This window comes from Chanodichthys erythropterus, chromosome 24 (genome assembly GCF_024489055.1).
Source record: "Chanodichthys erythropterus isolate Z2021 chromosome 24, ASM2448905v1, whole genome shotgun sequence".
NCBI lineage: Eukaryota > Metazoa > Chordata > Actinopteri > Cypriniformes > Xenocyprididae > Chanodichthys > Chanodichthys erythropterus.
In genome coordinates, this window is record NC_090244.1 from 23,577,110 (window position 1) to 23,593,389 (window position 16,280).

Below are 16,280 nucleotides of genomic sequence, written 5' to 3' on the forward strand. Positions count from 1 at the left end.
TGAAATTACATAGGCTACTATTACATTTAATTATTATGCATTGTAAATTATGCATTACAGCATTTAAATGGTAAAGTTCTCCTTGCTATGTCATATAGTGTCTCTCAATGATTGGGACACAGATTTTACTGATAGGCTACTATAGTAAAATATATATGGAATAATACGACTGTGTCAAATAACATTTCTTCCTGTAGGGAAGCATCCCAGCCAGAGACTACAATAATTTACTATGAATTAAATGGAAATTAAATTAAATTAAATACAATGTATTGTGTAACCAAAATACCAATTATGCCCAGAAGGGGAAAAAAAACTTAGCGTCTTTTAATTATAAACAAGCCCGAAATACACCGGGACTCTTATTTTGAAAGGTACATACTATTGCGGGCTTACATCAGATGAGAGAGATAAAATATACATTCTTGCAACAGTCTAAAACATATTATTTAAAGGCCATAAAGTATTGTCATAATTCATCAACTGGACTTCATTGCTTGGCATAAAATGTCCGATTCATTAGGCTAATTGAGAATCAGCAGTCTGAAGCCTCGAACAACAATGCTGCAGTGTGACTTTGCAATGTGCAGTTCTCTTTTTTACCTACATGAAATCATAGCCTTTTGAATTTGAATAGTCAATGCACATCTTACAGTTTGCACACAGGAGCGCCTGGACTGTCGAGTCCTGTCTTTGTGAAATATCCACCGCATCTCTGCAACTTATGTGGGAATGTCAGCGGAGTAGGCAGTTCTCGGGTACAAAACGAGCAGAAAACGCGTAGGGCAAGGAGAGATTTTCCACTAGGTAATCTTGGATGGATACAAAAGTAGCTGTAAGAGGATAAAAATAATAAAAGCAAAAATGTGTCTCCGAATTTACCTGAGGTGGACAGCCTTTAATATAGGCCTACCTGGGCAGCCGCCTAAGTAAAGTCTATGGCCTGCTTATCAAAATAATTTAACGCATTTCATTTTCGATGTATACCTCAGCGTGTAGGGTAAGCTAAAAACAAATAAAACTGACTATACACTTACGTCTACAGAATAAGACATTCTGAATGCTGGAAACTCGGGGCTATTTTGTTGGGACTACTGTTTTTTTTTTTTTTTTTTTTTTTGGGGGGACTACTGTCGAAGGCGGATGAACTTCTAGATACGCGTGTTCATGGGGGTATGCACGTGACGTCACCGTCGACCGTTAGGCCTGCGGTCACGCCCACTAAAGAATGAGCGGCAGCAATGGTATTCAGCGTGAATGCCGCGAAAAACACACAAAACCAAAAGGGAAAAGAGTTTTGTGATCGACTGTACAAATAGCTTTGACACAAAACCTGAGATATTAAAAAACTGCCGAAAGCTACAGAAAAAAGAAGCAAATGGATCACTTCCATTCACAGAAACAGCTCGACTCCAGCAGAGAAACATGGATTTGCAGTTATCATTTTGTGTGAAACTGTTGGATTTTGAGGTAAAATCATACCATATATTGTATATATATTATGTTGACAAATCATCAATTACAAATTTTCCATCTTATATTCTGCATAATTGTGTGTTTTTAAATAAACACTGACAAAAACTAGGGCTGGACAATATGACAATATATATATATATATATATATATATATATATATATATATATATATATATATATATATATATATATATATATATAACATTGATATAAAAGATTACGCGGATTTAGACTTACCCATATTGTAGTTATATAAAATATTCACAGGCAGATTTGCTTTATGTTTTTCCCCAGCGCCGAAATCAGGCACATATATTAGTCAGGAAACACGATTCCTGGCTGTATGTCAATATCCATGGATTAGGTTTATTTGACAAGTTGTACGAAACAATTTCGAGTCCAACCTTTAGTGTAATCGTTTGTTTTACTCGCGTTTTCGCAGTTTCCTCTCTGTTAAATCCAGTCATGCAGCAGTTCTTTTGCCACTCAGTCCAACTGAGGGAGCGCGTTCTTGCGGGAAAGTGACCTTGATGCATAGTCAAGTCAAGTCAAATTTATTTATATAGCGCTTTTACAATTGGTAATTGTTTCAAAGCAGCTTTACATATTAGAAGCACAGAAAAAAAAAAGGGAAGTGGTTAAAACTGTACAAACAGATGGTGCTACATTAAGCCAATGTCGGCTGACTTCCAGGGGTGGAAAAAACCCCCTAGGAGAAAAACCCAGCGTGCTAGCACTGGGAAAAAAGTCCTAGGAGGGAAAAAACCCCTTGGAAGATATATATATGTAAATGTATATGGAGATCAAAATCTGAATTGTACATTTTTATTATAGAGTTTAAAAATCGATTATATATAAATATATGTAAGCGGATACGGGGATCCTGGGCTACGTTGTAGTCAGGTCCAGACGCAGGTTCTCCATCTGACCTGGATACGGCCTGGATCCAGCACCCGGCAAACCTCAGGATAAGCAGAGAGACAGATATTAGCGTAGATGCCATTCTTGTTCTGATGTACAGGTATATCTAGTGTTATAGGAAATGTTCTCGGTTCCGGCCGACCTAATTATTGCAGCGTAACAATCCTTTAACGGATTTGAAAAATGTTAATGTATTGATAATGTGTTATGTGTATGCAAGAGCAAAGAGATGTGTTTTTAGTCTAGATTTAAACTGACAGAGTGTGTCTGCTTCCCGAACAATGCTAGGAAGATTGTTCCAGAGTTTAGGTGCTAAATAGGAAAATGATCTGCCGCCTTCAGTCGATTTTGATATTCTGGGTATTATCAACTGGCCTAAATTCTGAGATCGCAATAAACGTGAAGGACTATAATGCATTAAGAGCTCACTTAGGTACTGGGGAGCTAAACCATTTAGAGCTTTATAAGTAAGTAGCAAGATTTTAAAATCTATACGATGTTTAATAGGGAGCCAATGTAATGTTGACAGAACTGGGCTAATATGGTCATACTTTCTGGTTCTAGTAAGAACTCTAGCTGCCGCATTTTGAACCAACTGTAGTTTGTTTAAAAGCCGAGCAGAACAACCACCCAGTAGAGCGTTACAATAATCTAGTCTTGAGGTCATGAATGCATGAACCAACTGTTCCGCATTTGTCATTGAGAGCATATGTCGTAATTTAGATATATTTTTTAGATGGAAGAAGGCGGTTTTACAGATACTAGAAACATGACTTTCAAATGAAAGATTGGTATCAAAGAGCACACCCAGGTTCCTAACTGAGGACGAAGGTTTAATGGAGCACCCGTCAAGTGTTAGAGAGTATTCAAGGTTTTTTCGTGAGGAAGTTTTTGGTCCAAAGATTAGGAAATCAGTTTTTTCTGAATTTAATAATAAGAAATTTCTTGTCATCCAGTTTTTAATGTCAGCTATGCATTCTGTTAGTTTTGTGAATTTGTAGGTTTCGTCAGGGCGCGAGGAAATATAGAGCTGAATATCGTCAGCGTAGCAGTGAAAACTAACACCATGCTTCCTAATTATCTCTCCTAAGGGCAGCATGTACAGAGTGAAAAGCAACGGTCCTAATACTGAGCCTTGTGGTACCCCATATTTAACCTGTGATCGATACGACATCTCTTTATTAACTACCACAGACTGATAACGGTCAGATAAGTATGATTTGAACCATGCCAAAGCAATTCCACTAATGCCAATATAGTTTTCAAGTCTTTTTAAAAGAATGTTATGATCGATAGTGTCAAAAGCAGCACTGAGATCTAATAACACTAATAGAGAAATACAGCCACGATCGGATGATAGGAGTAGATCGTTTGTAACTCTAACGAGAGCAGTCTCAGTACTATGGTATGGTCTAAATCCTGACTGGAAATCCTCACAGATTCCATTTCTTTCTAAAAAGGAACACAGTTGTGTTGAAACTGCCTTTTCTAGTATCTTTGACAGAAAAGGTAGATTCGAGATTGGCCTGTAATTTACTAAATCTCTCGGATCTAGTTGAGGTTTTTTAATAAGAGGTTTGATAATAGCCTGCTTAAAGGTTTTTGGCACGTGTCCTAGTGTTAAAGATGAATTAATTATATCAAGAAGTGGACCTACGACCTCACTCGTATCCTTCCGCGTACCCTCACTCGTATCCTTCCGCCTCTCAAAGTTGCCGTTACCGGCGTGACAGGAGTTGAAAATTGAATATTTGCACAGATAATAAGGTAAGAATCTCACTTATTATGTATAGGACACATTAACATTATCTAGAAACAGTGAATTAATGTTTATCCTTGTGCAATAAAATTCTCGAATTTCACGCGACAGAATTTTATATCGAACCTGGAACATGCTTCTGTACTTGTGGAAATAGAAAAGAAATGGTCTTGGGTGACAACATCTAAAAACAACGACTTTATTGATGTTTCAATAAGAACAAGTACTGACAAAGGCTTTAAGTCACACTTTATTTACATGACATAAATAACAGTCCAAGACGATGAAGAGAGGGTTGATCAACAACTACGGGTCCTGTGCGGTCAGCACAGAAAGAGGGGTGTATCTTGTCCATCATCATTGTGGAGGTCTTGGCCTGCAGGACGACGCACTTACTTTCTGCGACGAGCGGCGGCGCCCTTCTTGCTGCTGCAATGCCAGAGTAGTCAAAACATAGCAGTGAGCAAAAAATAGGCCTATTTGGTAACACTTTACAATAAGGTTCATTAGCTAAACAGTAGTTAATGTATTAACGTTAGTTAATGAAAATAAAGTTGTTCATTGTTTGTTCATGTTAGTTCACAGTGCATTAACTAATGTTAACAAGATTTTAATAATGTATTAGTAAATGTTGAAATTAACATTAACAAGAATTAATAAATGCTGTAGAAGTGCAGTTCATTATTAGTTCATGTTAACTAATGTAGTTAACTAACGTTAATTAATAAACCTTATAGTAAAGTGTTAACAATTTTTTTTTTTTATTTAACTTACGTTAACTTAAGCATTGTAAAAAAAACAACAACAACAACAACAAAAAACAACAACAACAAAAAAAACACAGCATTTCACATCACAGCATGCACCGGGTTGTTCAAAAATGAATTTGATTGAATGAATTGGATTGATTGATTGATTGATTGAAATGAAATTGCCAAAAAAAATAATAATTGTAAGTTAATGATGATAATAATAATCAATAAGTAAGTAATTACATATATTTAAAAAAAAAAAAATACAATAAGAAGTAATAATGCTGTCTGTGACATTAAAAGATTAGTTCACTTCAGAATTAAAAATTCTTGATGATTTGCTCAGCCCCATGTCATCCAAGATGTTCGTGTCTTTCTTTCTTCAGTCGAAAAAAAATTAAGGTTTTTGAGGAAAACATTCCAGGATTTTTCTCCATATAGTAGAATTCAACAGGGTCCAATGGGTTGAAGGTCCAAATTGCAGTTTCAATGAAGCTTCAAAGGGCTCTTCACAATCTAACACTAACTCATTATTATTATTATTATCTTACAACCAATTCGTATGTATTTTACGTGGTGGCTAATTCGTACAAATTCATACGATTTGTCTAAACCCTAGTGATGGGTAGGTTTAGGGGAGGGTTTAGGAATGGGGTTAGGGGTAGGTAATTTGTACGATTTCATACGAATTGCTGTGATTGACATGATCCCAGCCGAGGAATAAGGGTGAGTCATTTTCTAAAAAAAAAAAAAATGTGTATATATATATATATATATATATATATATATATATATATATATATATATATATATATATATATATATATACTTTTTAACCACAAATGCTCACAGTCTAACAATCCAGTGTCTACAAAGCGAACATGCAAAGAATAAGAGGTAAATCAACGATGTTGGACGATTTTGAAGTTGGAGGAGAAAATAAGATGAGTTTTTCAGTAGTGCGGTACTTCTGCTTCAGGTGCGACCTTTCTAACGTGATTACGTAATGCGTTGCGCAGAGCAGTGCATGACAAGCATTTGTGGTTAAAAAGTATGTACCTTTCTTTTTTTAGAAAATGACCAATCATTTCACTAGATAAGACTCTTATTCCTCATCTGGGATCATGTAGAGCCCTTTGAAGCTGCATTGAAACTGTAATGTGGACCTTCAACCTGTTGGTAGCCGTTGAAGTCCACTATATGGAGAAAAATCCTGGAATGTTTTCCTCAAAAACCCTAATTTCTTTTCAACTGAAGAAAGAAACTAATCCTTTAAGTATGTTACTCTTTGTATTTTATGGATAGCTTTACATGCAACGGCTGTTGCTCTTGGTGGACGATAGGGAAACGATGAACAGAAAGTGAGTGTAGTGTTCTTGCTTGTTAAGTTCACTTCATTTTCACCATCACAGAAGATATGTCAATGCACTGAAGCAGCAACATACAGGCCATGCACAGCAGGGGGCGTCATGATATTCAAGAATCCTGCAACTTACAATTTGCCGAGCTCCTCCACTCTCTTGCGCAGTGTAGTAATCTGTAGAAGATCAGAGATTTATCAGTGACCTAAAAAGTAACCTCAAGGGAATATATACCAGTGATGACAATGTGATGTATAGGTTCATAGTATCTTGTCCTCTTGTTTATTTTGCTATTTGTTTTCTTACCTCATACTTCTGTCTCTTCAACCTCTCTGAGTGCTCAAATTTCTCAGATTCCAGGGTCTTTATCCACTCAAACAGCTCCTGTGCTTTTTCTCTGAAGTGCAGGACACAAGACATAAGTAAGCAAGACTCGCAGTGACAGTTTACATGGCTACTTTAACAGTTTGGAGAATAACTCACTTCAGTTTGTCCTCGCTGAGATGGTCAATGTTGAGTGGCTTGCGTCTATCAGCCAGGATCTTTTTCTTCTTCTCTCTCTCTGTCTGTTTTTTGCCACCTTTCTTGGAGTCAGCCTGAAGGACAAGAGAGCCTATGGTTTCAGTCTTAGTTGTTTCAATTCATTCTCTTCAGTTAATTTGAACTGTTTTAAATAGAGTTGACCTTCTGCAGGTAGCTGCTGTAGTTGGAGCCCATATTGGACAGAGCTGACTTCTTCTTGGCATCTTCCTCTGCTTTCTTCTTAGCATCTGCCTCCTCTTTCCTCAGCCTCTCCTCCTGTGGGAACCATCAAGACGCTGTGTCAGTTAGCGGTCGACTGATATTATTTTTTTTGACAGTAATCTGGTAAGTACGGAAGAGGGTTAGGGCCAAGAAAAAAAAATATATCTTGAGATTAAAGTCATTATAATGTAAGATTAAACTTGTTAAATTTAGAGAAAAAAAGTTGAAATACAATGTCGAGAATAAAATCATAAAATTTAAAAAAAAAATTTGTGTTAGTCTCTTTAGAAGAAAAAAAAACAGTCCTATTTGCTCAATGTACTTGCTTTTGTCCAACATGAAATAACAACCAACGGACAAATCCAAGGTAATTGCTGGCTTCACCTACACGTGATTCATCGAGGTTTTGGGTTTCCCAGCTGGGATACCATACCTATCCTAAGAGATCATACACCTCAAGTGTGGAATATCGACGAACTAAATGCTTCAAGAAGCAGTGGCGGAACTAGACTTTTATATATGAGGTGGCTGAGCTACTTGAAAGAATTAATGTTGTAATAGCCTACGTATTTGATTTTATTGTTTTGACCAAAGTAACATTGTATTCTAATAAATAAGCTACCAAAATTGTAGATACCAGTGAAATTTAACAATTCTCACCGTACTTTTATGTGTATTTGTCTGTTCAAGCGCAAGAAGAGTATTTGTGCATAGTATCATGTTATCAAGTTCAGGTTGGCAGTGCAGAACAGTGAATCTAATCACCATAAGGGCATCGATGTGTTCCACTGTAGACTAGATGCAAACGTAAACAGAAAGGACAATCTATATTAGCCTATATCTCTACGTAAGCACAGACTTTATTAATACAGAAAGAAAAATGACTATACACACTTTTCTAGCCTAGGGTGAAGTAATTATGCTTATCTGCACATAGTATGGTTTATTAATAAGGTGTGTACAGAATTTGATCTTTTAATAATAAGCATTTTAAAATGTCGGTTTCTTGCGAATACATCACACAAATTTTACTGTTTTTTTTTCTTCTAAAAAGACCCAGCCACTTGCAAATTCTCTTTTAAGATTGTAAGCTACTTATTATTTTTTTTTATAATTAGCTAAAGCATAGTATTTCTTTGTTATTGAAAGAAAGCCTAAAATATAGCTTGACTAGATCCAACTCATTAATGTCCGCTATCAAAATGCAATGAACATGACACTGCGTGTTTATTCTTGACATTTTATTTAGAGATTTTTCTTGAAATTTAAAGAGTTTTTTTCTTGAAACACAACGACTTTGTTCTCAAGTTTATTTTCGATATTGCGATATTTACAATATCGAGAATAAACTCATTGAATTCCTCGATATTGTGGCATTCCTCAAAATTTAATGAGCTTAATCTCGCATTATAGGGACTTTAATCTTGAAAAGGTTTTGTTTTTTATTATAACTTGGCCCTAATCCTCTTCTGTACATACTGTAAGTCTGTGAATCATCATTTTTCAAATAAAGACAAGGATAGCGCTAAATTTACATACAGCACACATAATATTTGGCATGAATATAATACAGCGACCAACTGGATATAGTGCAGCATAGTCTGAAATCAATTTAAAGTTTGTTGATCGTGTGTGTCCAGTGACATAAACTCTCCAGACCGACTGTTAAGCAAAAAGTACACGTTATGCAGTCTATGCACACTTCAGAAAATCTCACTGCTGGATTCACCAGAGTTTGCAAGATTTGTAGAATGTTTATTGGATATTCAAATACTTGTTTAAATGATATAAATGGGTATTTGATTAATGCTGTCTTCTTTGTTTAACACTTCTGTCTAATAATTTACAGTAATTTAATGAAGATGGTAAGTGGGAGCTCTGTGTGCTCAGGCGCTGGTGTTCTCAGCTCTGTCAAAACAAAAGTCTTGCTTCCGACACATTGACCAAGCAAAAAACCTTTTTGGGTGTTGCTGATAATTTAAAAATGCCAAACATCAGCCAATAATATTGGCCTTGGCAATATGGTCACCATGATTTTGCCAAGTCAGACAAGTTCCTGGATCAACATATTTTGTGGATTAATTCTGGAACAACATTCCTGTATGGAAATTTTGTCCAAACCATAACCATATCCCTACCCCTAAACCTAACCATACCCATAACTTATCCCTAAAATCAGAGGAAAATGATGGGTGAATAACATTGATGTAGAAGCACCTAACCCTGGTTGTAAGCCCAAACTTGACATAAATGGTAAACTTGTCCCTCAAATCTGATTGTTTGATTGGAATGTGGTTCCAGGATCAACAATTATATAGGGTTGGGTTGGGTTGCCAACTGTCCCGTATTAGCCGGGACTTCCCGTATATTGGGCTTAATTGATTTGTCCGATATGTGACCTCCTTTGTCCCGTTTATTGACTGCTACGCTGATCTAACAGCCACTTACTTTCATGTATTTCGGGAAAAGTGGAGGAATTTACGTGTTGGAAAACCAACACGATTCTCTGAATTGCGGTGCAAACATGGCGGCGCCCATCCCGCGTTATAGATCAACTAACATTATCATTATAAAGGTTTTTAAACGTCAAAACACATTCACTTACACAGAATATCAGGTAGTTGATGACAGCTAACAAGTTTGTGAATATTTTGAATAGAAAAGGAAAAACTGAATAAAAGTGATACATCTGCCATACAGCGCTATTGTGGCTGCGGTGTGTCACATGACAAGCATGACACATCGCCATGGAAATAATAAGGTGAAACGGTCGCTTTAAACTCACACTAGGGGGTCAGCTAGAATATTTTAAACTTACATGGGAAAAGGTTCATATTTTGGCTATCTTATATTAATAAAATAAAAAATTTTGAGCAGGGAAAGTTTCTAAAATTTGGTTGATTTGACATGGAATAATCCAAATGTGTTTATTTCTGAGCTTTACGTCTTTCATACACATACTTAACTACAGATACTGAAATGATGTACACTGTGTGGTACAGTACAAATATTTTGAGTTTGTGCCCAATTTCTGTCCCTTATTTTCCTACAGAGAACCAAGATTTTCCTTTCCTGAAGTTGGTAAACCTAGTGAATGGCGAAACATCGGTCGACCACTAGTGTCGATGCTTTTGCAAGAAGATGGACACTTTCTAGTCTCGCAAGGTCAGTGATACACACCTCGCGTCTCGCCTGCCGCTCCTTATCCTTTTCAGCTCGGATCCTCTGCTGCTCTGCTCTCTCAGATCTGCGCTTCTCCTGTTTGAAGACAAAACGTTCACATGTTCATTTACAACTTTCTGAAGAAGATCAGGCCGTTTTACTTCTCTGGCGATGTTCACTCACAATTCTCTCCTTGAGGGCAATGAGTTCCTCCTCCTCCTTCTTCCTGTGCTCGAAGTGAGCATCGATGAGGCCCTGCAGCTCAAGTGTATCCTTGTTCTGACGTTTCTTCTGAATGTCCTGAGTTCAGATACACAAGAAACAATGTGGTTATCTCACTAACTAACGACATGGCCATTTTAAAGAAACACTATGTAGATTTTGCCACTAGAGGTCGCTTATTAAAAACAAAGGCATAGCTTGATGACGCCTTGATTTTGCAGAATTATGGGAGGTGTTGTCTTCACACCTACAGCTGGTGGGCAATAATCTGAGTGGAACAAGGCCGCTGGAGCGATTGCTAATAAAAGACAAGCATGACACGGCTCGAGACCATTGGAGCTTTTATTATGCCGCAGATGAGCTCTTCCACTTTTTACGGTCATTCGTATGTGGAGTAACGCAGCACTGTTTATCATATTAGATACATTTGTGTATTGAAAGTTGTTATAGTGCTACTCTGTACGTTCACTCGGTGGCTACTATGAGACACATGTTGCACACTGCAGTAAACTAGATCGATATTAGGCATGGCAAAAAATGGTAAATCAAGAAAATAATATTGTAAACAAAAAGACTGTGTTGAACTATATGACAATGATTAGTTTTCTGTTGATGAATCTGTCCATCTAAGCAGTTGCTCACTTGTCTAATAAAACACATAGTATAATAAAGCATCTTTGGTGTTTCCATGGTTAATCATGGAAATCGAGGATAACGCGGGTATGATGTTATCGATAGGCGACGCACAAAACCAGTCCGTGTCCTGGTTAAAATTGATTATTTCTCTGGATTTAAACATATTTGGAAACATTTGCTATAACATAAGTACAAACATCACAAGTCAACAAAATATATAACACTGTTCTAGTGGTTTTTGGATATTTTAATCCAAAAATCTTACATATTGTGCCTTTAAAGAGCACAAAAGATTAAAAAAAATAAACAAACAAAAAACTCTTACATCAAAGTCCACTTTCTCACCATCTGGGATCTTGGGTGCTGATGGCCTGGAGTGAAAGAAATAAAATGAGCATTATATCTTAAAATTATTTCAATAAAATCATTTGATATACAGTAATGTGCAAAGATGTTTCTAATACTTACTTGTACTTTGGTTTCTCTTCTGTATTAAGAGTGAAGAGGAGACAAGTACATGGGTTATTGGGAATTCCATTCAGGGCAATACAGTTAATGGTACACAGCAATGTTAAAACACTGCTATTGCACTGCTTTCACAAAACTACTATTTTGTGTCCAAAATACTAGAAGGAAAATCAATTAAATTAATTAATAGATTAATAATACATTGTTAAAAAGTTAATTTTTTTCTTCCAAAATTCTTGTTCCATTTCAAAAATTAAATGATTGTTAATAAAGTTATTAAAATATTAAAGTTATTAAATATCTACATTGATTTCAGAACAAACATCCAAGCACAGCCATAATGCTCAGAAACACCTTTTACATGAAATTGTGACTTTTCATAATCCCAATTGAACAATTTAAATATTATTATAGATTTAAATAATTTAGTAAAGAAAAAAGGATTTTTATATAAAAATGTATGTATATATATATATTAATTTATTAAAATATTTAGAGCTAAATGTGTCTAATTCAGAAGTTTTCTACAAAAAAAAGAAAGAAATTCTTGATGAGGCTTCTTCTTCTGAAACAGCAGCTGCTCCTTGAAATGAGTTGGTCAGTTTTCGGTACATGCCATGCAGAGCAAACTCAAACAGCGTGTCACTGCACAGTTGTTATAATTTTAGATTATTTTATCCATTTCATTACATAGCCTAATCTGTGAATAGATTATTGCCTAGGATTATACAGAATATGGTTCACTTGAAAATATTAGAGGACCGTAGCCAATCATTTCAGTTTTTGCAGTCTTGCTTTAATATGCCACCCTTGAGAAGGGACAGCATTATAGATGTTGTCCACTAGGAGGAGACTGCAGACAACTGTAACAAGGGACACAGTAGTCCCTTCAACACAATTAAGTACATTTGAAATCAACATACCTTCCCCTTCAATGACAGAAAGCATTAAACAAGAACAGAAAACAAGAGCAGAATAGATATTATTAGGAACTACAATACTATGGGGGACCGAATTTGCCAACATTAAAAATAAATGGATTTATAAACATTTTTAAAAGCAATTTTAGCTCTATTATTGTATTTATTTTTACATTTATTTCTATATTATAGTTATCTGTATGGTAATGAGGGGGTGTGTTTTCCACTCCACATTATATACAATATATACACTTCAGATTCAATGCCAAGATAACTAACATTTGATTAGCTTGTGTAATAAAATCAATCAAATACAATGTAAAATTAAAAACTCAAAGATGGAGAATGCAGACCAGGATGTTCAAGATAGATGTAGGCATATCTACATATGTAGAAGATGTTACTAACAGATGAAGATTGCATCCATGCAATAATAGTAATAATAATAATCATATGACCAGTGCTGCAGTATCACGCATTGTATAGTTTTGCCTACTTTCAGCATGTTCTTCCAAGAATGGTGAACGAATACATTACAAATATAACACTGTTTAGAATCTGGAAGTAAGATTTTACAAGAAAACATTGAAAAATTGTACTCACCCTCAAAATGCTCACTGTAAAAAAAAAAAAAGACTGATTATGCCCTTTTAGTGCACTTCATACAAATCCAGTTAAATATGCATAGAAACACATGTTTTAAAGTTAAGTTGGACTACAAAATGACAAACTTTAAGATACTTACACCTCCTCAGTGTCTGACATGGTGATAGTGGACTTTGAGACTAAAAAAAAAAATGATGCACAAATCAGAACCTCCAGTGTAGACATATATATATATATATATATATATATATATATATATATATATATATATATATATATATATATATATATATATATATATATATATTTTTTTTTTTATTTTTTTTATTATATAAAATAATCACGACTGTCAGTGAAGAAAATGTAGGATGCAAATTTTTTTCATGTTTCTACAAAGTTATGTAGATGGTATTCTAGAATATGCATTAATTATAAGGCAACAATTACATTTTTGTTTATAGTAGTCTGCTATGTTTTTCACTTTGAGTTTCTCAGAAGATGGGTGATGTCATTTTAGCTAAGCATTGGCCAAATTTTATTATTAGCTGACCTTATCCATCATAAATGCCCTTACCCATACTTATATGTGAAAGTTTGTTTTCCACTTTGCCTGATAGATTACTGGTCTTGTCAGGACTGTAAAAGTCATTGAAAAGGTCAGTAGTAAGGCACTTTCCTTTAGAACAGGGGTGTCAAACTCAGTTCCTGGAGGGCCGCTGTCCTGCAGAGTGTAGTCCCAACCCCAATCAAACACACATGAACAAGCTAATCAAGGTCTTCAGGATTACTAAAATCTTCCAGGTAGGTGTTTTGAGGCTTGCTGGAGCTAAACTGCTGGATGGCAGCCCTCCAGGAGCGGAGTTTGACACATGTGCTTTAGAACATCTTTAGAGTAGACAAAACAAGTAGTAGACAAACACATATCTTTGAAAATATAGTATTTGTGTCTTTGTTAGATGCTTTGTGTTGTTTCCAAATTTCAGAACTAATATTTGTTTATATATATCAAGATTTTGTAAAGAATCAATACAAAATACAAAATCTGAAATAATTTCAGGGTTTGATGAAATACAAATCAATCAATCAGTTGTTAACCTCTGAATAATAATCAGAAAATGGATGTGAGCAATGCCTAAAAGCATCTCGGGTCAAAAAGAATTTGACTTAGACAAGACAGCTGCACTTAATAAGCCCAAACATTGTTCAGGATCCAGTTTCCAAGTTCCATCTCAAGTTTTTTTTTTTTTTTTTTTTTTTTTTCTATATTTGGACAGAGAACATTTAGATCATATAGACTGAGATCATTCAGACAACTTAAAATAAATTAAATGTAAATTTAAACTATTTTAAAGCGATCCAGCTTTATTTTATATATATATAATATATAATTAAGAGTCCATGAATCATCTTTTAACTAAATACATTAGGTTATATGAACTCCGCAAGTTTGTGTGAAACCTGATGAGTTCACATGTTAATTATCACAAATTGTCTAAAGTCACTCACAACTACACACAATCTTTCCTGATTTTGCAGTTTCCTCACCCACTGCACTCATGCCCTCCTTCACACCCTTACCTCAGAAAAGCTGAAAGAAGTGAGCTCCCTGCTGGCGGAGACTGGCTGTAAAGTTCAGCAAACATTCATTTCTGTTATAGTGACACCTGATCTGTGGAAATCTCCTATTGGTGGAGATTCCATAGTGGGAAGGGTTAAAAAGGGAAGGTCCAGAACTTGGCCCAGGCACTGAATAAGGAGATGATTGAGGGTTTGAGGAAATGTAACAGAGGCATAAGTTTGGAGGAGTGAGTCCAGCCTCTGTTGCTATATTTGTTGCGGTACTACGTAAGCACAATTAACACATTTTCTGAATGGCCTGAACGTGAGTGTGATCAGCTTAGCTTTTGGTGTTATTTTCAACATAATAGATCGATGCTTCAGATGACGTTCTGGGGTGTCCCCCAGGGCTCACTCCCAAGTCCACATATGTTGTGTTACAAACACCTTACCTTATTTCATTATAAATGACTAAAGGTCACTAATATGTCTAGAGGTCACTAATTCATTTCTGTAAATGATTACTGTATAAATTGCATTCAATTATTAGGCGAAACTTAGTATATCTAAGCTTTATTTTCTGTTAAAACAAATTCGGTGATGTTACATTAATAGCCATTCCAGCCTGTCAACATTAATTAATTTGTAGAAATATAAACAGAAGAATGAGAAATACAATTCATAAATGATCATGAAATATAATAAATAAATACTATAGGTCTGTCAAAATTAACATGTTCATTTTGCGATTCATTTTTTTTCAGTTTAACGCATTAAAATTTAATGCAATTAATGCAGCATTCATTTTTTTCCCATGCTTTGGCTGCACTACAGTATATGATCACGATGTCATTCATTCAAGTGTTATTGAAACATTCAAGCACGATAGGAAAAAAAAGAACTCAAATCGTCAGTGCCGCATTGTGTTCTCTTCCATGTTTGAAACGGAGACTATCCTCCAAAAAAATATGACCCTATAGGTTGTTTTTCAACTACGTTATGACCTATATTTACGTTTTAAAGTCATGCACCCTCTAGCTGGCGTAAAAATAATGACAATGTCGTGTTACGTCTGTCGTCATGAAATGTCAACTGTTGTTACCAATCAAAAATGTGTGTTCATTTAAATACAATGGGTCTCATTCATGAAACATTCGTAAATATACGAGTACATATGTGAGTGATTTGCGCGTAAACAGACTTTCCCGAAAACTCTCCTCCTGATTCACAAATACTTCGTAAACGTCAGAAGTGATAGTGAAATGTGTGTGTGTGTTAATTAATTCCAATCAGTCGTAAATGGGACGCGCGTACACGCTCATTCTCAATTACCATAAATCCCGCCCATTAAATCCGACTGACAACTATATATGGGCATCATTTTATGACACCAAATGAAGGATTTTGGCCATTTTATAGGAAACAAGTTCCATAGTTTGCCAAGCCCTATTGAAATCAATTCATTATTTGATTAAAGTGCTCCGTTTGCAGATGCTATAGGTGCGTTCACGCGGCCTCGTAATTCCTGTAGTTACAAGATTCTAGCTTGTAAAAAGCGTTCACGTCCTCGTAGAGTTCGTAATTACAGTTTGTAAGCTGGGAGTTTTCTGAAAGCTCCCACATGTAACATGTGGCCACTATACCACCTGACCGCTGTAGATTGATTTATTAGGCGTTGATAGTGGTGCCATGGAAA

At 35.5% G+C, this 16,280-nt stretch overlaps 1 protein-coding gene across 1 annotated transcript; it reads right to left on the reverse strand.

Annotated features, from left to right (window-relative positions):
• Positions 1-4,358: 4,358 nt before the first annotated feature.
• On the reverse strand, positions 4,359-11,629 carry tnnt3a (troponin T type 3a (skeletal, fast); the record flags this gene model as incomplete). The annotated part of the gene is made up of 9 exons (XM_067379013.1): positions 4,359-4,585; positions 6,405-6,445; positions 6,576-6,666; positions 6,753-6,865; positions 6,954-7,067; positions 10,194-10,271; positions 10,359-10,475; positions 11,359-11,404; positions 11,502-11,629. Coding segments are annotated over 9 exons (765 nt in total), but the record flags the coding sequence as incomplete, so codon positions are not given.
• Between the last annotated feature and the right edge of the window lie 4,651 nt (positions 11,630-16,280).